At 40.3% G+C, this 25,877-nt stretch overlaps 1 protein-coding gene across 3 annotated transcripts in view; it reads right to left on the bottom strand.

Moving 5' to 3' along the window:
* The window catches only part of rabgef1 (RAB guanine nucleotide exchange factor (GEF) 1), a 51,263-nt gene that overhangs the window by 8,551 nt on the left and 16,835 nt on the right, over positions 1-25,877 (bottom strand). For 2 of the 3 annotated variants that reach the window (XM_070857178.1, XM_070857177.1), the window contains 6 exons: positions 22,938-23,095; positions 18,940-19,053; positions 12,876-13,045; positions 8,769-8,856; positions 6,346-6,478; positions 1,019-1,110 (listed from right to left, as the gene is read on the bottom strand). In XM_070857178.1, coding sequence (XP_070713279.1) covers positions 1,019-1,110; positions 6,346-6,478; positions 8,769-8,856; positions 12,876-13,045; positions 18,940-19,053; positions 22,938-23,095 — 755 coding nt within the window. The remainder of the gene's footprint in view (positions 1-1,018; positions 1,111-6,345; positions 6,479-8,768; positions 8,857-12,875; positions 13,046-18,939; positions 19,054-22,937; positions 23,096-25,877) is intronic. The other variant, XM_070857179.1, reaches the window with a different exon arrangement.

Raw genomic sequence — 25,877 nt, 5'->3', positions numbered from 1 at the left:
AGTAGGGTTACCTAGATTGTGATAAGGAGCAGGAACTGCTGATTTTACCCTCCTTAACTCACAGGTGTTGAATTCAATGATAGCATTCCCACAGTTGCCTCAGCTGAGATCTGCATTGGTCAGAGTTCCAATCAAGAGAACTTCTCCATCGCTCCCCCTCCACTCCTCAGTCTCCAACTTTCCTCCTGATCCCCAGTCCTTCGTTGACCCGCCAGTCGCCTTCTCTTTGTCCCCACTCTCAATCCACAGCCCCCCCCCCCCACTCTGATTTCAGACTTCCCTCAGATTTGAAGCCATGAGATCACAGCACCCAGAATGGACACGTGATTTCCAAGCCACCTGACTGCCGACTCTCCAGTCCCCTGCCGACTACGTTCCACACGGTTGCAGCTCTCTGCGGTGGCGGCCGAGTGACATGACTGAGCCTAAGGCTTCAACAGCAGCCGGTGACATCATGAAATGGGGATGGGGGCGGGGGGGAGGGAAGAGTGGACACGTATTGCGGTGGGAAATTTAAATAGCTGATGCCACGGGCTGCAGGAGGCAAAGCTCGGGAGATGTACCCGATTCCAAGAAACTCCAGGTTATTCTGGGGAGGGTTGGGAACCCTATAAGAATGGAAAAAAAGTGGACAAGAGATCTTCTGGCATCATAACAGCAGTGGACTGCATAAAACAATCTATATATACAGGTTCAGATCATTTTTGCTTATCTGTAAACACAGGTTTTGACAATATCTGCACATTCATTCCACAGCACATGAAATTGTAAAACTGAAAGAATACAAGCTGTAAACAATTTCAAATACCTGTACCATGCAGAATTTTGATAAACATATAAAAAGATTTTGCTCTAAGTAATTCCACTAAAAAGTGTTCCAACCAAAAAAGCAACATAAATTGTATACATTTATTTTGTAATTTTGCTGTTGAATTTTATATAGCACGTTCAAATTATTTTGAAAAGATTTTAGTAAAATGGTATTTTTCCATATTAAATCATAATAACTAACACAAACCTGTAATTGCTTTTACAACTAATTCATAAACTTCAGGGATTTCTTCATTCACCGGAACACACAGCATTTCGAGCGTCACCCAGTGCAATGCCCTGGAGGTCAGACAATAATAAAAGGGAAAAAATATTTTGTTAGGGCAGAAATGACTAAAGAACTTTTAAATTCTGAACTTAGCAAAACACATAGGATTTTATTCATCTGCTAAAGCTACTCAACTCCAACTGGGCCACCTCTACAAGACTGTGGTTTCTCCAAACTTGTCTGCTGCTGGCAAACATTTTAAAGTATTTAAAAGAAATGGTGCAATCGTATTCTTAAGTCACTGTAAAGACAGTTCTGTCAAACAAGGAGCGTCAAATGTTGGTGAATCTCCACCAACCGAAAACCCTTTTCTACTAGAAAGATATTGGGAGGACATTATACAATGTCTACAATAAAGGAACGCAAGGTTTTCTAAGGTGCAAAAACAGCCAAGGAATTAACTAACTTTTAAGTTGCAATTTCTTTATTGTCGAGGTTTTCTGACATTTCTATATTCAAAGCGAGACTATTGCTGAGTATTTTCTACTTTAGCACCCAGTATTGGCATCAAGCACTTCCAAATCAGGTACAACAGAGGCCAGATGTAGTCAAGTTGTGTCTACTCTTCCCCAACAAAATGCCTCAATTCTAACACCAGAAACAGTTCATACACCATCAGTATGAATTTGACCTGCTTTCCACATCAGCTCTACCTATAAATTTGAAAGAAGATTCTTAACTTTTTTGCAATGTAGGTTAATTAGGGGCAGCTCTATGCTTTGAATATAGACCATGCTAGCTTGGAACTGCCCATTTGCTTTTAGGGCATCAAAACATTACAGGCATCAAGCAAAAAATACACTTTTGTCCCTTCAGTTTGCATCTAATGTCTCCCAACAAAGAAATAAGCATATTTGTATTATATATTTTTTTTAAAATAGGGGATAAGAGGTGGGGAATTGCTTTAAGAAAAAAGTTTTAGATTAGAACACATGGCCTTCAAAATCCTGCTCAGCCATCACCTCTGCGCTCACTGACCTACATTGGCTCCTGGTCCCCCAATGCCTCAAATTTAAAGTTCTCAGTCATGTTTCAATTCCTTCATGATCTCACCCTTCCTTATCGCTAAGTTCTTCAGCCTCCTGAACTCGGGCCTCTTGCGAATCATCCCTTCCTTCACCCCACTATTGGTGGCCATATCATCAACTAATTAAGTCCCATGCTCTGAAATTTCCACCCCAGTCCTTCTATCTCTCTTCTACGCACTTCTTTGACCAAGCTTTTGATCACCCCACACTTGGTCACCTCCAGGTATATTATTAAATTAAATCTCTTGATGTTCAGATTTCTAAATATACAATTTATTTAGACACCCTTATACCAGATGATAAAATATTAAATACTCTTACTTCCATAAATCAGATGTAAATAATAAATGTATTTAAAAATTCATTATCTACACAATTTTTTATTCGCGAATATTCCACAGCGTTGTTCACAGGTAGTCTGGGATTTGGCACAGCTGCTAAAGTGGCACTGTAAGCTTGTCCCCTCCCTTTAATAGTATTGTTCAGATGCTCCCATGAGAAGTAGAATAGGCACATCTGGAGGTCAAGAAGAAGCGAATGGCTGAGACATTAGCAGCTGCTAATCAATCACTCATTCCTGCCCTCGAGAAATCAGCTCACCAATGTCAGAAAAACCACGATGAAATGGCTGGCTCTTTTAAACACTCAAAATAACATGAACCTCCAAAGCCAGCTCGGTGGATGAGGAGTACTGAGATAGTGTCTTGATCCATTGCTTTCATAAAGCAATCAAATTGATTGTTTCACTAAATTAGTTAACTTGATTATCTGTACAGGAGCAATCTAGTAAACAGTACTTAATACAACTTTATACAGGGAAGATCCTGCCTGACCAAGCTCCTTGATTTCCATGAGGAAGTAACAACCCAAGACGATGGTGGTAAACCGTATGACATTATGTATTTAGGGGTGGGTAAATACTGAGTGGAGCTCCAGAGATGGGTATTGGGAGCACGACTGTTTCTAAGTTAGATCAATGACTTGAATTTTTTAAAAATTCGTTCATGGGATGTGGGCGTTGCTGGCAAGCCCATCCCTAATTGCCCTTGAGAAGTTGGTGGTGAGCCGCGTTCTTGAACCGCTGCAGTCCGTGTGGTGAAGGTACTCCCACAGTGCTGTTAGGGAGGGAGTTCCAGGATTTTGATCCAGCGACGATGAAGGAACGGCGATATTATTCCAAGTCAAGATTGTGTGTGACTTGGAGGGGAACGTGGAGGTGGTGGTGTCTCCATGCGCCTGCTGCCCTTGTCCTTCTAGGTGGTAGAGGTCACGACTTTGGGAGGTGCTGCCGAAGAAGCTTTGGCAAGTTGCTGCAATGCATCTTGTGGATGGTACACACTGCAGCCACGGTACACCGGTGATGGATGGAGTGAATGTTTAAGGAGTTGGATGGGGTACCAATGAAGCGGGCTGCTTTGTCCTGGATGGTATCAAGCTTCTAGAGTGTTATTGGAGCTGCACTCATCCAGGCAAGTGGAGAGTATTCCATCACACTCCTGACTTGTGCCTTGTAGATGGTGGAAAGGCTTTGGGGAGTCAGGTGAGACACTCGCTGCAGAATACCCAGCCTCTGACACAGTATTTATGTGGCTGGTCCAGTTAAGTTTTTGGTCAATGGTGACCCCCAGAATGTTGATGGTAGGGGATTCGGCAATAGTAATTCTGTTGAATGTCATGGATCAGTGGTTAGACTCTTGCTTGTTGGAGATGGTCATTGCCTGGCACTAATATTATTTGCCACTCATCAGCCTAAGCCTGAATGTCATCCAGGTCTTGCTGCATGGGGTCATTATCTTGGAGTTGCAAATGGCACTGAACACGGCGCAGTCATCAGCGAACATCCCCACTTCTAACATTATGATGGAGGGAAGGTCATTGAAGAAGCAGCTGAAGATGGTTGGGCCTAGGACACTGCCCTAGGAACTCCTGCAGCGATGTCCGGGGGCTGTGATGATTGACCTGCAACCACCACAATCATCTACCTTTGTGCAATGCTCCATCTCACGCTGAACAAGCTCCCCGCTGGAGTGGAACTAAACTTTAGAACCAGTGGGAACCTGTTCAACCTTCCTCGCCTCCAGGCCAGATCCGAATGACAGTACGTGGACTACGCTTGCGTCTGCGCAGTGGCTGACCTCCAAGCCATCGTCAACATCTTCACCGAGGCGTACGAAAACTTGTGCCTTACACTAAATATCCGTAAGACAAAGGTCCTCCACCAACCTGACCCCCCCCCCACCCCCCGGTCATCAAAATCCACGGCGCAGCCTTGGACAACGTGGACCACTTTCCATACCTTGGGAGCCTATCAGCAAGGGCAGACATCGACGGCGAGGTCCAGCACCGCCCCCAGTGCGCCAGCGCAGCCTTCGGTCGCCTGAGGAAGAGTGTTTGAAGACCAGGACCTCAAATCTGGCACCAAGCTTATGGTCTACAGAGCTGTAGTGATACCTGCCTTCCTATCTGGCTCAGAGACATGGACCATATACAGTAGACATCTCAAATCGCTGGAGAAATACCACCAACGCTGTCTCCGCAAGATCCTGCAAATCCCCCGAGAGGATAGACGCACCAACGTCAATGTTCTCGATCAGGCCAAAATCGAAGCACTGACCACACTCGGCCAGCTCCGTTGGGCGGGCCATATTGTCCGCATGCCTGACACAAGACTCCCACAGCAAGCGCTCTACTGGGAACTCCTTCACGGCAAGCAATCCCCAGGTGGCAGAGGAAACGCTTCAAGGACACCCTCAAAGCCTCCTTGATAAAGTGCAACATCCCCACCGACACCTGGAAATCCCTGGCCAAAGACCGACCTAAGTGGAGGAAGAGCATCCGGGAGGGCGCTGAGCACCTAGAGTCTCGTCGCCAAGAGCATGCAGAAAACAAGTGCAGGCAGCGCAAGGAGCGTGCAGCAAACCAGTCTCCCCACCCACCCTTTCCTTTAACCACTGTGTGTCCCAACTGTGACAGAGACTGTAATTCCCATAATGGATTGTAGAGTCACCTGAGAACTCACTTTTAGAGTGGAAGCAAGTCTTCCTCCATTTCGAGGGACTGCCTATGATGATGATGATGATGATGTGCTAAGTATAACTCCAGCCAGTGACGTCAGTTTTACTAGGGCTCCTTGATGCCACACTCGGTCGAATGTTGCCTTGATGTCAAGGGCAGTCACTCTCACCTCACTCTGGAATTCAACTCTCTTGTCCATGTTTGGACCAAGACTGTAATGAGGTCTGGAGCTCAGTGGTCTTGGCGGAACCCAAACTGGGCATCAGTGAGCAGGTTACTGGTGAGTAAGTGCCACTTGATAGCACTTTCGACGACACCTTCCATCACTATGCAATTGAGAGTAAACTGATGGGGCGGTAATTGGCCGGATTGGATTTGTCCTGCTTTTTGTGAACAGGACATACCTGGGCAGTTTTCCACATTGTCGGATAGATGCCAGTGTTGTAGCTGTACTGGAACAGCTTGGTTAGCGGCGTGGCTAGTTCTGTAGCACAAGTCTTCAGCACAACAGTCGGGATGTTGCTGGGGCCCATAGCCTTTGCTTTATCCAGTGTGCTCAGCCGTTTCTTGATATCACATGGAGTGAATCGAATTGGCTGAAGACTGGCTTGTGTGATGGTGGGGACCTCAGGAGGAGGCCGATATGGACCATCTACTCGGTACTTCTGCCTGAAGATGGTTGAAAACGCTTCAACCTTGTCCTTTGCACTCACGTGCTGGGCTCCACCATCATTGAGGATGGGGATATTCATGGAGCTTCCTCCTCCTGTTATTTGTTGAATGGTCCACCACCATTCACGACTGGGTGTGGCAGGACTACAGATCTTTGATCTGATCTATAGACTGTGGGATTGCTTAGTCCTGTCTATGGCAAGCCGCTTCCGCCTTTTAGCATGCATGTAGTCCTGTTCAGGAATTCTGGTCAATTTGCAACCAATGCCAAACTAGGAGGGGCACTGGAGTCGTGGTGGTAGCAAAAATCCCAGATTCATTTATGAAATAATTAAATGCAGCAATGGAGGGAAAAGTCATTCTGGATGGATGAATTAGTATGGGCAAATGGCCTGCCTCATCCATAATTATTCATGATCTTCTGAACAGGTTTATAACGGATTTAACTTGCTTTAAAGTACCTCGAAAAACCTAATACATGATGTTTAGTCTCACTTGAAACTAAAGTCCAACAAAAGTAAATATCCTTACCTGATTCTTTTCTGAATTGCAAGGTCTTTCTTCTCATCATCAGTTGTCTCTGGACAAAACACATTTTTGTACAGTCGTGTCATGATGTAGTTTTCAATCTGATCCATTACCTTCTCTATCCGTTCAGAGGAACCTGAAATAGCAATTATTGTATAAAAACTTGTCTATCAGCAGAAAATAGAACAGCAGAACCTAAATGGAGACCACTGATACTATTAGAAAGCCAGAGTATTTAAATGTGAATGTTTTGCAAATGAATAATAGTAAAGTACTTAGTGTTTTTGTTGCAAATGGTGATAAAGTTACTAATGAACAAGCCTAAAATGATCACTTTGCTTCTGAAGATCAACAACTATGAGAGAAACAACATTAACATACAGCCGTGTGATTCAAACTCTCAATCATTCTAATTGGAAATCAAACACTCAAACACTTAGTTAGGAAGCAATCATTCACAAGCATTACTTCTTACTTGCAAATAATGGCAGACAGGGTTGAGTGGTATAATTTGATCTGCCCTGAGGGAAAAATGGGGAGAGGGGAGACTCTTGGGCAAAGCCATGAACAACATTTTGCTTACCTAGTGTTGATTTTGTTTATCAAATATTAGCAGAAATATTTACAATTTTTCTTGATAAATTATAATTTTTCCTCATTTTCTCTCCAAGGCATATTCCTGGCTGGGGCACAGTTCCGTCATCCTTTGCTGTCTCACCCAAGAAGCCATTATTCACAAGTGAGCCTTGACAGTGAGCACGAAGCAGGCAACTTGGGCTGTGGTGGATGGAGATCACAGCTGCACACAATCCTCTCCTCACCCAATGTCACACACATGCCTTTTCAGCTGGGGGCTCACTGGATAATGATTAGGAATGGGAGCACTGGTTGTTTACCCTCTAACACAGGAGCACACAGAGACGGCATAGTGCTCTTATATTCTTACTTCAGCTGCAATCAGCTAACTTAAAAGATACAAAGGATCGAAGCTGGAACATTCCTGGTCTGTCTCACTCAACTACTCACTGGATAAACTCCCGAGTCATTGAGGATTGTTATTCCTTTCCCTTTGAATGGAACCATAACATGTTAAACAAATTCCATTTTAATTCCTTAAAAACAAAGAAAATAAATTTAAAAGGGGGTGTATGTACACAAATCTTTGTTGAGAAAGCGGTTAAAAGAGCATTTGGGATCCTTGGCTTTATTAATAGAGGAAGAGAGTACAAAAGCAAGGAAGTTATGCTGAACCTATATTAAAAAAAACTGGTTAGGCCTCAGCTGGAGTATCAGGTGAATTTTAACCCCCAGAAACGGGTGGGTTTGGGTCGGGTGAGATGTTAAAACTTTAAAAATCTCAAACCTGACCCCAACCCGCCCACTTCCAGGTTTAACAGAGGCGGGATGAAAGGCGTGCAGCCAACCCACTCCCAGGAGGCAGGTTGGCAATTTAAATTTTATAATGTGGCTTGCAGCCTCAGATTTAACCTGGCTGGCCAGGTCTGTGAACATATGTGAACAATTGCAAATTAACCCAATAAATTGAGTATACAATCAAGAAACTTGAATTTAACCACCATCTTACACAAGGAAAAGTACCAAGTAGTTCTACAGGTAATCAAACTATAAAAAACCCCACCTGGTTGTATTATATGCATCTAGAAATGATATAATTAGTTACATTTTTATTGCTGCATTGTAGTGAATTAAACAATTAAATGTGATCTGCTTTTTAAAGCAATCATAGGACAACTTGCATGTTCCAGCAGAACATAGAAAAAGTGATGAGAATATGCATTTATTTTTAGTACTGATTTAACACACATGCTCAAACTGCTTTCACAATACTCTATTGTGAAGACATGTGCATTGAATTAGTATAAAACTTTGGGCAGTTTGGACAAACATACTCCAATACAAAGAAACATTCATATACAAAAATAAACTGTATTCCAGTATGCCACTTATTACAGCAATTAGTGACACATACCATTTTGGATTTTCGAACATTGTAGTTGTGAGGACCAAGCAAGATCAAGTTCCTCTGTGATGATAGCACACGCTGTTCCTATATGAGCAAAGATTTACTGCAAACCCCATTTCCATCTTCAGGACACAAGCTTACTGAAAAATGAAATCTACCCAAAAACAACCATTACAAACCAACGAGCAGCCCAATCCCGAGCATGTGTTGGTGAAGTGGCAGGTTAGGTAAACTCAGATTACAGCCACTCAGAGCAGAAGTGAAAATGAAAAATAAATGAATTATTATGGCAAAAAGAATAGATACGATGAAGGACTGGAATACCATACAATTCTATAGCTGGAAAGAACTTCAAGACTTGAAATAAGTTTTTTTTTAAATCTATGGGTAGATATCATGTCCTGGGCTTCATTAAATAAAAAATCTATCCAGAGCAAGGTACCTTTAAAACTGGAGTGAGTCTGTAATCGGTCAACCATGTTCTGATAGAAGTCCTGGACACACTCAGACTGCTCCTCAATGCTTAATTCCTAAGAATCAAGATGTTGGAATATAACAATTTCAGTTAAGTATTCACAACAAGTGAAGAATCTATTTCTGATACCATTGTTGCAAAAGTATAAACACAAATATGCATTTAAAAAGGGAACAACTTGCCTTTCTAGAATGCCTTAAAAGTAATTAAACATCCTGAAATGCTTCACAGAGGCAATAATAAACATCCAAGTGTAGAGAGAGAAGTTGGGAAAGTGATCAAAGGCATGTTGAGAGATAGGTCTGAGGAACATTTAATTAGAGGTGAGAGTGTTTCAGAAAGTGTGGTCAAGACAGCTGAAGGCTGCAGAAGGTGAAGTGGTGAGGGGATCAGAGTCAGTGAGTGAAAGGTCTTTGTTAGCATGTAGGACTGAACGAGGTTACAGAAGAAAGAAGGAATGAGGCCATGGAGGGACTTGTAGACCAGGGATGGGGAGAGGATTCCGAATCAATTGTATGGCCAATTCTACAAAAATGATACCAGGGATGAGGGACTTTAATCTTGAGACTAGAGGCTTTTCAATAGAGCAAAAATATTTAATTCTAGAGAGGGTTTGATAAAGTAAATTGGTCAGCAAAGTTGTAACTAGAGGGCATACATTTAATATCACCAAAAAGCAAAGGGAAAGAATAGGAGAAATGTATTTTATGCAGTGGGTTCTTGGGACATGGCATGCCCTACCAGCGGTGGAAGCAGAATCCAGAATAGCTTTTAAAAGGGAAGTGGATAAATATTTGAAGAGAAAAATAAAAAGAATATGGAAAAAGGGCAAGCATTTGGAACTGAATAGATAGCTCTTTCAGACAGCTGGCAAAGACATGAGGCAAATGGCCTCCTATTGTGCTGTAAATTTCTATGATTCTATGATGATTTTGATGTCAGCTAAAACAGCTTACAATGCTTTAATGTAAGCACAGATGTTTAATTGATGCTCTCTCCATATTTATTTGGCAAGGTTTTTCTGCAGTATTGTACACAGTATATTCTAATTGAACTCAAGACAGATTGAATTAATAGGCAGCTTTAGGCATCAGTCTTTGCTCAGTAATTACGCTCTCACCTCCTGGGCAGAAGATTGTGGGTTCACATCACGCTCCACAGAAAAATTTCTCCCAATTCACTTACAATTGTACTTTCAAAATCCTTTGGCTCTCCATTCACAACATTTCTGCAGCTACCAATCTGCTCAACTACACCCTCACCTCCACCTTTGATGCCCTATGCCCCATTAAACCATTACATACTCGCTCTCTCCCTCGTTCTCTCATCCTGGCTGTTGCCCCTGGTACAGCCATTATCTCCATTCCCTTAAGTCCAAGGGATGCAGACTTGAACGGATATTGCAGTTAACTGGTTTAGCTATTCACCACCAGATCTGGCTGGACCACAAAGCACTATTGGGTCCTGCTCTCGTCTGCTATAACAGCTCACTATTCCAGGATCCAGATTCTTTTTTCTACTACAAACTGTCTTCTTAAAACCCCTTCCCTGGCTCCTCCACCTTCACCTCCAAGTGAGAAGCTCATGGACCTCTTTGTCACTAAGGAGACCATCCAATCAGCTGCCTCTGCCACTTCCCTCCCCTCCTCACCGGGCCAAACTTCCTTTAAGGTTCACCCCTGCCCTAGCCCTGAACTCACATTTATAGTTTTCCTCCTATCTTCCCTCATGCCCTCTCCAAGCTCATCATGTCGACGAGACCCAACTTCTGCTCCCTTGGTCCTATTCCCATTATACTGCTGACCACCCAACTTCCCTTCCTGGCTCCCATGTTAGCGGATTTCTCCTCAGGTACTGTCCCCCCTCTCCTTCAAATCTGCCGTCATCACACTGCTCTTCAAAAAAAAAACCTTGACCTCTCTGTCCTGAAAAATACCACCCCATCTCCAACCTCCCTTTCCTCATCATAGTCCTTTAACATGCTGTCTCCTCCCAAATCCGTGCCCACCTTTCCTGGAACTCCATGTTTGAATCAATCAGGTTTTCACCCCTGCACTGAAACAACTCTCATCAAAATTACAAAAGACATCCTATGTGACTGTGACAAAGGTAAACTATCCCTCTTCATCCTTCTTGACAGGTCTGCAGCCTTCGACATGGTTGACTATACCAGCATTCTCCACTGCCTCTCCACAGTCGTCCAGCTGGGTGGGACTGCACTTGCCCGGCTCTATTCTTATCTAGCCAAAGAATCATCTACAATGGCTTCTCTTCCTGCTCCTACACTATTACCTCTAGTATCCCCCAAGGATCAATCCTTGGCCCCCTTATATTTCTCATCTACATGCTTACCCTCTGTGACAGCACCTGAAAACAGCACGTCAGTTTCCACACGTATGCCAATAACTCCCAAGCTCTATCTCACCACCACCTCTATCGACCCCTCCATTGTCTCTAAATTGTCAGACTGCTTGTCTGACATCCAGTACTGGATGAGCAGAAATGTCCTCCAACTAAATATTGGGAAGATCAAAGCCATTGTCTTCATTCCCCAGCTATGGACTCCATCTCTTTCCTTGGCAACTATCTAAGGCTGTACCAGACTGTTCGCAACCTTGGAGTCATGTTTGACCCAGAGATGAATTTCCAACTACATATCCACGCCATCACAAAGACGACCTATTTCGACCTCATTAACATCACCTGACTCGGCCCCTGCCTCAGCTTATCTGCTTCTGAAACCCTCATCCATGCCCTTGTTACCTCTAGGCTTGACTATTCCAACGCACACCTGACTGGCTTCCCACTTTCTACCCTTGATAAACTGTGCTGTCTCCTAACTTGCACCAAGGCCCATTCACTTATCATCCCTGTGCTCGATGACCTACATTGGCTCCCGGGTAAGTAACGCCTTGGTTTTAAAATTCTCATCCTTGTTTTTAAAATCATAGAAAATTTCACAGAAAATTACGACACAGAAATCCCTTCATGGCCTCGCCCCTCCCTAGCTTTACAATCTCCTCCAGCCCTACAACCCTCCGATACACCTGCATACCTCTAATTCTGGCTTCTTAAGCATCACCGATTTTAATCGTTCCACCATTGGCAGTCATGCCTTCAGCTGCAAGCTCTGAAATTCCCTCCCTAAACCCCTCCACTTCTCTATCTCTCTTTCCTCCTTTAAGACGCTCCTTAAAGCCTACCTCTTTGACCAATATCTCCTTACGTGGCTCGGTGTCACATTTTATTTGATAACACTCCTGTGAAGCACCTTGGGACATTTTATTATGTTAAAGGTGCTATATAAATGTAAGTTGTTGTTGACTACATTTCAAAACGACTTCATTGGCTGTAAAGTGCTTTGGGATGTCCTGAAAGGCACTATATAAATGCAAGTCCTTTCTTTTTCTTTCAACCTATTTTCTTTTTAATGTTTAGATTTCCCATTCTCTAGTCATGTGTAAGAATTGTAAACTTTCATTTGAAATCACCAATATAAAATATTGGAGAATATTAATCATGGAGCTTTTATGGATCCCAATTACAATCATTGAAGGCAGCTATTCTATTGAGACTGAACTGACCTCCGTATCTTAAAACCATTATATTATGCATTGATTGTAGGACAATCTTCAAGGGTTAGTGATTGAGGCATGTTAACATTCAAGATTAAATTGACTAGGTGGATGGAAGAAAAATGGTTGAAGGGATATGGGAACAGAGTGGGAAAGAACAGGACTTTTTGCTTGTGTAGAAGGCATATACCAGCATGGACTGGCTGAGCCAAATCCCCTGTTTCAGTGTTGTAACTTGTTCTATTTGTATGAATACGATTATAAAGGTGAAAAAGTTTGCTTTGTAAAATCTTATTAAACTTAAACTGCATGGGTCCTATTACAGTTAAAAATCTATGAGCATTTAAAAAATGTCTGAGTACGATCATAATATTTCAGTCAGCTAAGAGATCAGATTATGTGAAGTTCTAATAATGGTTGAGATTAGATAGATATTATTAATGTTCATTATCTCCAACTGCAAAGGACATAACTGAAACAAACTCCTTTCAAATCTTACCTTTTTATGCTGCATAGACTCAATAAATCCTCTGCATTGTTTCAGTATATCTTGACCAGGCCTGCGAAAGCTCTTGAGGAAATCAATAAAATCCTTAGAAGCTCGTTCTGTCTCTAGGCTGGCTTGCCTATTTATAGACGGACTTGAGGCTTTGACTTCCTGGCTGTCTGCTATTTTTGATAAAATTGTAGAAATGAGAAACCCAGTGTTCAAAGACCTTTGTGCCAACTGTTTGTTTCACTTAATATTTAGTTGTCTGACAGCACAATGTAATCTTGTTAAAACATACTGTATTTGTAATATAAAATATACTACAATATTACTCCAGGGATCTAGTGCTGAGGAATCACCCCATTTATACCTTGGATGGATTTTATTTTAACTTTACAACTTTGTTTCTGGGTACTAACTGTACTTTTCATAATGGCTATGAAAGGTATGTGCGACAAGAGCAAAACCAAACGACTGGCCTTCACAAGTGACTGAGCATCTCTGTCCATCACTAAGCACAAAGCTGCCTCTGCCTCCAACAATTATTGACAGAGGCACTAAATAATAGCACTTCTTTATGTTAGTCTGACACGCCAGAAGTCAAACCATCTTTTGCTTGCTTCTGTGCTGGCAAGGAAATCACAGCAAACACCTAAAGTGTTTCCCAGGATGGCGGGACTGACCTATCAAGAAAGACTGGATCAACTGGGCTTGTATTCACTGGAGTTCAGAAGAATGAGAGGGGACCTCATAGAAATATTTAAAATTCTGACGGGGTTAGACAGGTTAGATGCAGGAAGAATGTTCCCAATGTTGGGGAAGTCCAGAACCAGAGGTCACAGTCTAAGGATAAGGGGTAAGCCATTTAGGACCGAGATGCGGAGGAACTTCTTCACCCAGAGAGTGGTGAACCTGTGGAATTCTCTACCACAGAAAGTTGTTGAGGCCAATTCACTAAATATATTCAAAAAGGAGTTAGATGAGGTCCTTACTACTAGGGGGATCAAGGGGTATGGCGAGAAAGCAGGAATGGGGTACTGAAGTTGAATGTTCAGCCATGAACTCATTGAATGGCGGTGCAGGCTAGAAGGGCTGAATGGCCTACTCCTGCACCTATTTTCTATGTTTCTATGTATCATGCAGCACAGTACTTAAAGCAGGAGTCAATATAGTTTCCAGTACTTAACATTTAGATTTTTTTTAAATTGCAATATTTGTTAAAAACATCAATAGACTAGCAGTATTAACAGACTATCATATTAATAGGACATTCCCATCAGGTACTTCAACTGACTTCTAAACATGGTTTAAAATAAACAGATTATTGCCAATATAAAATAGTTGACATAGGAATGTCATATGAATGTAGTGTGTTCATCCTCTAGTATCACCAACCACAATTTCTACCCTCATTTTTGCAGCTGAAAAATATAACCATGTTGATAACTATTTCAAATTTTATATACACAAATATTTAAAGCATATTAATTATATTTATTATATAAAAGTGTTCATAAGATTATAACATTACATTACATATAATAACATGTTTAATTCAACAATTCAAAGTTGAGCTTTTAGCACAAAATTATATGAAGCATGAAATAAGGGGAATAAAGCACTATTAAATGCTCTTTAGACTATAGAAAAATTACTACAATAATGGATATTACTACTAAAAACAAAGGACAGAGCTCAGAACTGTTACTAATTTAAATTTCAGGTTAAAGAAAAAAGCCATTTAGTTAGCTCCAAGGAAGATACCCAAGAGACAATGTTTTTTTTAGAAAGCATGGATTTCAAATTGTATCAGAGTTTGAAAATCTTATGAGGTATATGGTAACAGAGTAAAACATACAGAAGTAATTTTTATTGAAGACTATGAAATGTGGGAAAGATAAGGAACCAAAGTGCCATTTTAACCACTCCCCCTCACTTTAATCATGTGTCCATTTTAAAACTATACTTTTCAATTGCAAATTGTACTGTATATCTCAACGTTCAGAAAAAGCTCAGTTACAACAATTACGTTTAGTTTTACAGCAGTTGCAATTTTTTTAAACCTGCATTTTCATTCGTTTTAGAAGTAATTTAAAAGACTTACTCATGGTTCCTATAGAAAAAAAATAGACTGACCTCTAGCATGAATTACAAGAGCCATGAAATAAAATTTAACTTTCATTATTTTGAAGTTAAGCATTTTGGCACAAATTATTGCTCACAAACTTGAAAAACAAACAGAAAGTAATGTAAAAAATTAAAGTTATTTAGTATTACCAGATTGACAGACACATTTGTTTTAATCAAAAGCTGATCACAAACTGAAAACATTTTAGTCAGCCATGTAGTTATATCACAACCGATTGCACTTTTACATAGGTAAGCAATTTATGAAATTCGATATTCATTATTTGTTTTATGGGAAGCAAATATTGTCTGGATAATTAGATAATGCAGGCATCTCTTGCCAACACCCTTTTCTATCACTGAAAATTGCTGGAGAGTGTACATGTATAGAATACATCTTACGCTCATTAAGATGCAGTCCTTTCACACTTCCATTGTAAATAGGAATTTGTTCTGGGAGGTATTACAATTGTGCTAGTTAATGAAGGACTCTAACCTCGTTTCATAGACTGTAATTATATACTGAATCAAGAAAATTAGTGTTTACCTTTTGCTGACTGCAGCATAAAAACTCATTGTTATGCAAATTCTGTAACAATTTTGAGCCCAATGATAAATTGGTTAGTACCCACCTTGCAACTTGCCAGCAAACACTGTAGCGAAATGAGGGACAAAAGATCACCAAATGAACACAAAGCACAATGAAAGCAAGAGGCACACATCCCCCAAGTACATGCATATGTAAAAGTGAGAAATGGAAGTGATTTTATATATAATTTAAAAGTGTCACTTTTACTTTACACCAAGATGAAAGGGCCTAAACACACTGCTTGCATCACTGATACATTTTTCATACCAGGCAACCTATGGCCTCCCTGATTGACACTAGAACAATTTAGTATTGTGATCCATGCTCAATGGAAACTGGATTCACTCTGCCCAAACTCATTTCACACATAACCCTTAAAGCCAGCAGCCAGAGGAGTTAGATCACTGAGTCAAAGGCCAATCTCTAACCAATTGCACCATTCAATTACTGTTGCTCACAAATATAGCACTTTAGCCTCAAACATTATTTGGTAAAAGTAATATTTTGTTATATATATTTACACAAGCATTTCTCCTGAAAGGTTAGTAGATAACCTATTCTACCTACAAGGTTTGTAGAATGGATATATAGAGAACAGGGAAACCAATGAACATTAATTAGCAAGATCCAAATCACTCAACTCAAATCTGTAATTTTAATAATTCTCAACATGTTTTACTTTACAACTACATCACATTGAAAATTGGGTTAGTGGGTAAAAGCACGGTCTTGATTATTAATAAACATAAATAGTTGGTACAAATGTATCTGTGACCAACTTGGGGTTCTACCACTGAAAATTGCTGGAGAGTGTACATGTATAGAATACATCTTACCCTCATTAAGATGCAGTCCTTTCATACTTTCATTGTAAATAGGAACTTGTTCTGGGAGGTATTACAATTGCGCTAGTTAATGAAGGACTAACCTCGTTTCATAGACTATAAATAAGCTTTTGCCTTGTTGAATAGAAAGTTCCAAAGTTAAATATTTAATAATGTCGCTGTTCTTTCATCACACTTTGCGGAAAGTGATTGGATGCTTGTATTTATTTATATTAAAATATTGTGTCGAGAATTGTACACTGGAGTGTTTGTAATACATTAGTAAGCATATAATATTGCTGGTTATGTCATGGTTAGCATAGACCCAATATGCACAAGAACACAGTGCACTATTTTTTGTTTTCTTCTTTAAAAAAAAATCTCACCCAAATCCTGATTCTGTTGGGGCAGAGTGCAAAAGAGCATCTAATTGTACTACATCTGACCTAGGAGTGCATGATACAGATGCAGAATGTTCATTCCCAGCACTAGCATGTCTCACCTTACTGCAGGTATTACTTCTTTCCTCTGTCTATTAGTGATGCTATAAAAGATTAACTAAATAAAATTGTATCGTTTGTTGTAATGAATAAATGCAACAGCACAACTCATCTTTTTCAAGTACATATTGTCTATTAATACTCCATAGAGCATAGATTTCCTGAATGTAAAACGGCACCATAAACAAATAGAGCCCACTTCTACTACGTGCCAAATGGCCTCCTTCTGTGCCATAAATTTCTATGATTCTATGATTTCCAGCTTTCTTGTGCTCATGAAGGTGTGCCCTCAAATGTCACCATTGAACTTCTGAATGCAAGCTGTTAATCAGTTAGAAATACAGGTAGTAAGAATTCTAAGTGATTGCTGCAGCACTCCACTCAGCATTTTAACCCTCATCCTGTCATAATTTCCTTAGCATACATTGCTGCTTCCTACGACCCTGAATCCCTAACTTTTCTCTCTCATTCAACAGCAAACATTACCAGTTGCAATGAATTCTAATCAGTTTAACCCCTCCCACCTTTACGATAAAAAAATGGTCAAAGCTAATTTATCTCTACAGCACTTGTAAGCGATTTATCCCCCTACCCTCACCGACTCTACGAGAAATATCAGCAGTAACTCACTGTTGCTACTGACATTTCAGTTTACGTCATTGGGGCGGCAGTGGGGAGAAAGAGGAAGATTAAAACTGATTTGGATAAGTGAAAATTTAATTCGTTCCGACAAAAAAAAACACCTGTGCCTCAATGAATTGGACAATTATTTTGTAGATTTTTAATGCAATTAATCTGTTTATTTCAGCTGTGCTTTCTGCCAATCAACAGTCTAAAATTTAATGTAAAATTTTGTAATTGTTGATGGTTGAAAATAAAAATGCAGGAATGCTTTTACTTTGATTACTTTTTTCCATTTTAGGAGCAAATATATCAATTCTCACGAGAATATTTATGGTACAAAAAATGCTTACCATTTTACAGGTTGTATTATATTTTTTTTCTAAATTCAGAATATACTTAGAAGGATTTGATTAACTATATTATAATGGAATCATTTTAATCATCTTGGTATCATTATTCAGAAAGAACTCTTCTGAATAGGCTGTGTATCTCAAAGCAATAAAGAGAAATTTAAGTGGAAGAAGCGTATATAAAAATATATGTTTTCAAATAAAGAGCAAGGGTTAAATTTTTAGTAGCCATAGTTGTTCATTTAAAAAGCACACAAAAAATAACTCATCTGCAGTAATGAAGAGTAATGATAAAGTCAAATGATTTACTCTCAGCTTCTGCTTTGCTGGAAGTATTTTGCTCCATGGACATGTGTATAGGTTTTTTTTTGGGGGGGGGGGGGGGGGGGAATACAAAAATGTCCATTTATTCCAATTCAAAATGATACTTGACATTTCTGATTCACTACCCTGTAACAGACTTACCAAAGATTTGGTAATTTCATTATCTTCAGCAAGTGAAGATTCTGTGTCAATCTAGCAGTAGGCAGATCTGGCAGTATTAAGGGCATAGCACACATTTGTGCACTAAATGTTTGCCACCAAGTGGCAGGATTTCAAAACACAACAAGCTCCTGATAATGAAAGAAAGGGATAAATGGGAACAGATTGCTTAATATTCACAGCAATCATAACTGTGTAGACATCAGACTTAGTCCCAGGTAACTTTAAAAGTTGCACTTTAACATTTGGATATAGGAATTTATAGAAACCATGATATAATTGTTATAATGCAGAAAGCATTTTAACTCTTTTATAGAATAGTAGAATAAAAATGAAACTGGACTTTTGAAAAGATGCAATTACTTTTTTTCACATACCAAGATTTTAATCAAATATATCTTTCCTTACAAAAATGGAAAGTTAATAAAAAAATTTAAACTATTTTGATTTCAATAAAAATTCCAAATTGATTGCTCAACAACTATGGGCAGTAAAAGTAACCCCAGTTACCCAAGTGTAGGTAACACACGATACCAGTCAGTACAGGCAGACAGCTTAGTGGCTGTGCTGCATTACCTTCAGTAGGAGAAGCCAGCTCCCATGGTGGAGTAAAAATCTCCTTCAAATCCCTAAGAATGTTATCCGCATTGCACTCCCTCCCACCATGCTTAAGAGCTTTGTCTTGATTCACTAAATGCAGAAGCAAAAAAAAAACAGGAAGCAAGAAACAAGTAGGAAAACAGCATGAATGGAAAAAGAAAAATCACAACAGAAAGCATGTCATTATTCAGACCATGATCATACAATGCAAGATACTGAATGAGAATTAGATGCCATCATCCACCCTTATGCTGAGTCAGGTAACAAGAAACACTGAAGAGTATGAAATTAAGTAATGGATTTATTTTCCTCTATGTTTATGTTGTATTTTATTATACCTTTAAAAACAGCTTTCATCACACATCTATGCATTATTTAGGGAAAAGTGTAACACTAAGTTGGAGGTCGAGATGCAAGTAAATGGCAATACAAATATCAGACTACTAAATTACAATGGCCGGGAAATTCCTCAGAGATGCTCCCACTCCACCTGCATCAGTTTTCCGGAGGTACGGTAAAAAGCTTGTTTACACATGTAGCGCCAGGGAAGTAGCAGCAGCTACGAGGAATATTCCAGACAATAGTTTTAGATTTTAAATTTGTCTTGCACCAGTTTTTAAAAAAAATTGGATTTAGATCCAAGAAAATAGGATTGACACTGAAAGAAAATGCAATGTGTATTTTAAGAAATAAAATTGTTCACATTTTTGGACTACCAACATGTACTTTGAAGTTTAAATGAAAATTGTGGTTTGACCCAAACAGGAGAAATGTCTTATGAAATGCAGTTATTAAGTGAATACACTCTTATCAAACCATATGATGCAAACTTTTAGCTTGAAAACAGGAAAAGGTTTTGTTCAAAAAGGTTCATTTTTAAAATCGAAGAAAATCCAAAATGTGCTGTGTAAGCTGCATGAACTGAAATGTTTGATTACATGGAGTCTACAGCACAGAAACAGGCCATGCGGCCCAACTCGTCTACGGCTGTATTTATCCTCCACACGAGCCTCCTCTCTAAAAAGAAAGTTTTATTTTGTTGCCATAAGTTGTTTTGCAAAGTTGAAGAACCTCTTTCTGTAGATACATACTTAACTTGTAAAATGTTATATTAATATAGAGAATAATAAATAGCAGAGAACACTTGCAAGGCAATTTCACAACAGACTCAAAAACTATTTGAATTCCTGGTTGAGATTATAATCTTGCATTATTCCAAGCAATTTTGTTCTTAGATTTCACATACTAATTGCCATGGTTTTATTTAGCTTTAGGTCACCTTTTTGCAAACAGCAACTGTCATATTAATGAACACTCACACTCAAAGATTGACAGCAACTTCATCAAGTGACAATCAACAGCTGTTTACTGGAAAATTACATTTGAGTATATTGTTATATTTAAATGCAAACTGATCAACTTTTACAGTAATGTTTCTCTTTCTTTTGAGTGCATCAAAATGAGGAATATTAGTGTTGAGGAATGGGACGCTTCCAGTTTCAGACACCCACTGTCAACCATTCCCAAATCAAGCACTGTATAATCAAAGCCCAGTAAAATTCCCTGGGCCCGAAATTGGTGGACATACCGCCGCATACCACCCAAAAATCACGAAATCGATCGAAAAATACCAACATACCTGGTGGGAAAATCATCAGCGGGCGGTATGCATACCGTCCGCCCACATGGAGCACCCTACAGAGCACCCAAAAGTCCGACATTGGTAACATACCGCCGGCATACCACCGGAGCTGCACACAGTCTGAAAAAAGGTGGTTTTATGCTGATGGTATATCGGCAGTATGTAAACTACAATGTTCCTCCCCCCCCACCCATAGAGATCTATTCCGCCCGCACCCCCCCCACTCCGCAACCAAAAACCACAAAAATAAATAAAAATATGTATTATAAATAAATCACAAACACTGCACAAAACAATTAAAAATCTAAACGTACCTCAAGACACTTACCTGGGACCCGACGTTGGCAGTCTCTGGACTGCTCTTCTCCAGGGGGGGGGGGGGGGGGGAGGAGAAGGAGGACACACCACGACAGAGGTCGATGGAAGAGTGCGCGTGCACAGAACTCGGGATCCAAAGAGTCCCGAGTCCCAGACAATTTACCCTGTACCGCCTGAGCAGACCGTCCATCGCACTCCACTGGCGCACCGCTCAGGACCACCCGGACCAATTTTGCCAGCACTCTGCCCGAGCTGTATGAAACGACCAATTTTGGCTCCCCTCTATTTTTCCCCAACAACATGCATTAGTCCATATCAGAAAAGCACCTCGACTGCACCAGTGAGGGATTTTTAATTTCCTACTCTAGCCATCCTATGGCCTCACTGACTGAGACTGCTGATTAGTGTCAAATGAGTAATAGTGCTGTGTTGTCAGCTCATGCTGACTAAGAACTGAATTAAGGCTGTCCAAACTCATTTCACACAGGTCTTTTACAGAGGAAACTTTAACTTCATTTGTGTGACTGGATTTAATCCCAAGGCCTAGACGACAAAGAACTGAGGGGAACCACAGTTCCCCTCGGACAGCCCTATTCATGATGCACGAGACTAGAACTGCCGCCCAATTTGCCTCTAATTGAAATGGCACAGAGATAGGCCCAAGGATGGTTGTTGAGGTAAATGGATACATTTGTTGTGCCACCACTGGATTCCTGAAATGTAAAGCATGCAAATCCCCAGCACTGACATTCCCCATCTTGAGCACACAAAAAAACCGAAAGGAGAAAAAATAGAGGGAAGAATAAGTGTTCTCCTTGCACCACAAAATACAAACTGGAAATATAATCAATGTTCCATCGAGCAGAAAAAAAGATGGCACAATGATGCCTTGAGTCAATTAGACTTGAAGCACCTTAAGCAGGGCTTTGTCCTGTCTCATGATTAAATCACAAAGCTTAGTGCGGGGCAGGGAGGGGGTTTCTTCTCTCAAGCTGCACTTCCATACAAATCAGTCCTACTTCTTTGCCTCAAATAGTTTCCCAGTACAGAATTTTTTTGTTTCTGTGTACAGTTCAACTGCTGCTTTATCTAGCAATCTTGTTGCTGGTGACGATAGATAAGGACAAAGCAAAAAAACTGCAGGTGCTAGAAATCTGAAATGAAAACAGAATTCTGGACATGCTAACCAGATAAAAGATAAGGAAATATTTGGTATTACTATCAGAATGGTTTTCAAAACAGGCATGTGTGTCGAATTGAAGTGTGTTCAAATAAAAACTTCAAAATAGAATCAGTGTTCAGCTAAAATGTTTATTGCAAATGGATGATGCAAAGTACGAAGCAAAGTAAGAACCAGTTTTAACTACATAGAATCCAGATCAAGACGGATTAATCTTAAAATTAGAGCTACGCAATTTAGGAGTGAAATAAAGACCACTTTTTTTTTTACACAAAAGGTTAGAGAAAATCTGGGATTCGCTCCCCCAAAAAGGATGTGGATGCTGGCTCAATTAAAATTTTTAAGACCAAGATGGATGGAGTTTGTTAGGCAAGCGTATCAAGGGATAAGAACAAATGTTGGTAAATGGAGTTGAGGTACAGATCAGCCATTATCACATTGAATGGCTTGAGGGCCTGAACGACCTACTCTTCCTATGACATTAACCATCAAAAGAGCCAGGGAGTAAACATTGTTTTCCTACAAATCTATGGTCAATTCTCATTCTCGCTGAATCTCCGAGAAATATTTGGTATTACTATCAGAATGGTAATTCTCTTCTTGATTCTCGTCCATATGTTGACCCCATATTTTCTCCACACAGAATCCTGCATATCACACCAACACAATAATTACATTTGTTTTTAAATCCACACTGCACAAGAGCTTTATAGCAGTACTTGAAATCAGGAATAATTTACAAACGCAAGGCTAAAATGTTGAACACATCTGATCACCAAAAAGTAGAAAATCAAAAATCATTCTGTTCAGCTAAACCATTTCTAAGCTATTTACCTTTCTTTGGTGTAGCCCGGGATGATGGACTGAAGAACTTTTTGACAGTCTGGACTTTTCTTTTTGTCTCATTCGTTTTTTTCTCCTCAAATTTCGAAAAAGTGAGTGACGGAGCTCCTTGACTGCTAGCATAAGCAGCTTCCTCCTCACGCTGTAAACTGTGGATTAAAAATATACGGTTTTACATTAGTACACAAAACAGAAGCAAATAATCAGTGCATACTGCAATGGGACAGTTATCTTATGTAGTAAACTAACCCACTTGGATCAATTTTACCTGCATTCATTCTTTTCTAGCTTTTCAACATATTGCTGAACTGGTGAAATAATTAATCAGAAAGTTCCACTTCAATTCAATAAAAAGGGAGCTTAGATTACAGTCACATTAGAAAAAAATTTTATGTCAGGAATTGCATGAGGAGGTTGCAGGAAAACAAGGAGACACACAGATTAAAATAAATGCTAAAATGTCTGACAGGAGAAAGCAGCATCAGAAACAGCTGCATGGATTTATTTGGAACATTAGTCCAGGTGAAAAACTCTCTGAATAAATTAAACCTCCCCGATAATGCTCAAGAATTTTTGTCTTGGTGCCCAAAAATCATGATGTGCTTCACACTATATGGAATGTATTTCATCCACTTAACTATTTTTTTTACATTTGTATTAACATTCCATAAAACCCAGCACAAACTAGGTTGTGGACCCGGGACACTTGTTCTATATGGCCCAGTACATAGAAACATAGAAAATAGGTGCAGGAGTAGGCCATTCGGCCATTCAAGCCTGCACCACCATTCAAGAAGATCATGGCTGATTATTCACCTCAGTACCCCTTTCCTGCTTTCTCTCCAATACCCCTTGATCCCTTTAGCCATAAGGGCCATATCTAACTCCCTCTTGAATATATCCAATGAACTGGCAACAACAACTCTCTGCGGCAGGGAATTCCACAGGTTAACAACTCTCTGAGTGGAGACGTTTCTCCTCATCTCAGTCCTAAATGGCTTACCCTTTATCCTTCGACTATGTCCCCTGGTCCTGGACTTCCCCAACATCGGGGACATTCTTCCCGCATCGAACCTGTCCAGTCCCGTCAGAATCTTATATGTTTCTATGAGATCCCCTCTCATCCTTCTAAACTCCAGTGAATACAGGCCCAGTCGATCCAGTCTCTCCTCATGTCAGTCCTGCTATCCCAGGAATCAGTCTGGTGAACCTTCGCTGCACTCCCTCAATAGCAAGAATGTCCTTCCTCAGATTAGACGACCAAAACTGAACACAATATTCCAGGTGAGGCCTCACTAAGGCTCTGTACAACTGCAGTAAGACCTCCCTGCTCCTATACTCAAATCCCCTAGCTATGAAGGCCAACATATTATTTGCCTTCTTCACCACCTGCTGTAACTGCATGCCAACTTTCAATGACTGATGTACCATGACACACAGGTCTCGTTGAACCTCCCCTTTTCCTAATCTGCCACCAAAGTGGATAACCTCACATTTATCCACATTATACTGCATGTGCCACGCGTTTGCCCACTCACCTAACCTGTCCAAGTCACCCTGCAGCCTTTTAGCATCCTCCTCACAGCTCACACCGCCACCTAGCTTAGTGTCATCTGCAAACTTGGAGATATTACACTCAATTCCCTCATCCAAATCATTAATGTATATTGTAAATAGCTGGGGTCCCAGCACTGAGCCCTGCGGCACCCCACTAGTCACTGCCTGCCATTTTGAAAAGGACCCGTTTATCCCGACTCTCTGCTTCCTATCTGCCAACCAGTTCTCTATTCACATCAGTACATTACCCCAATACCATGTGCTTTAATTTTGCACACCAATCTCTTGTGTGGGACCTTGTCAAAAGCCTTTTGAAAGTCCAAATACACCACATCCACTGGTTCTCCCTTGTCCACTCTACCAGTTACATCCTCAAAAAATTCAAGAAGATTTGTCAAGCAGGATTTCCCTTTCCCCACTACTGATGTCAGGCTAACCGGTCTATAATTACCCGCTTTCTCTCTCCCTCCTTTCTTAAAAAGTGGCGTTACATTAGCTACCCTCCAGTCCATAGGAACCGATCCAGAGTCGATAGACTGTCGGAAAATGATCACCAATGCATTCACTATTTCTGGGGCTACTTCCTTAAGTACTCTGGGATGCAGACTGTTAGGCCCCGGGGATTTATCGGCCTTCAATCCATTAATTTCCCTAACACAATTTCCCACCTAATAAGGATTTCCTTCAGTTCCTCCTTCCCACTAGACCCTTGGTCCCCTAGTATTTCTGGAAGGTTATTCGTGTCTTCCTTCGTGAAGACAGAACCAAAGTATTTCTTTAACTGGTCCGCCATTTCTTTGTTCCCCATTATAAATTCACCTGAATCCGACTGCAAGGGACCTACATTTGTTTTCACTAATTTTTTTCTCTTCACATATCTATAGAAGCTTTTGCAGTCAGTTTTTATGCTGCCAGCAAGCTTCCTTTCATAGTCTATTTTTCCCCCTCCTAATTAAACCCTTTGCCCTCCTCCACTGTATTACAAAATTCTCCCAGTCCTCAGATTTGCTGCTTTTTCTGGCCAATTTATATGCCTCTTCCTTGGCTTTAACACTATTAATTTCCCTTGTTAGCCACGGTTGAGTCACCTTCCCAGTTTTATTTTTTACTCTAGGCAGGGATGTACAATTGTTGAAGTTCATCCATGTGATCTTTAAATGTTTGCCACTGCCTATCCACCGTCAACCCTTTAAGTATTATTCGCCAGTCTATTCTAGCCAATTCACATCTCATACCATCGAAGTTACCTTTCCTTAAATTCAGGACCCTAGTCTCTGAATTAACTGTGTCACTCTCCATTTTAATAAAGAATTCTACCATATTATGGTCACTCTTCCCCAAGGGGCCTCGCACAACAAGATTGTTAATTAGTCC

The sequence above is a fragment of the Pristiophorus japonicus genome, chromosome 16 (genome assembly GCF_044704955.1).
Source record: "Pristiophorus japonicus isolate sPriJap1 chromosome 16, sPriJap1.hap1, whole genome shotgun sequence".
Classification (NCBI taxonomy): Eukaryota; Metazoa; Chordata; class Chondrichthyes; family Pristiophoridae; genus Pristiophorus; species Pristiophorus japonicus.
This window is presented reverse-complemented; position numbering and strand designations above follow the sequence as displayed.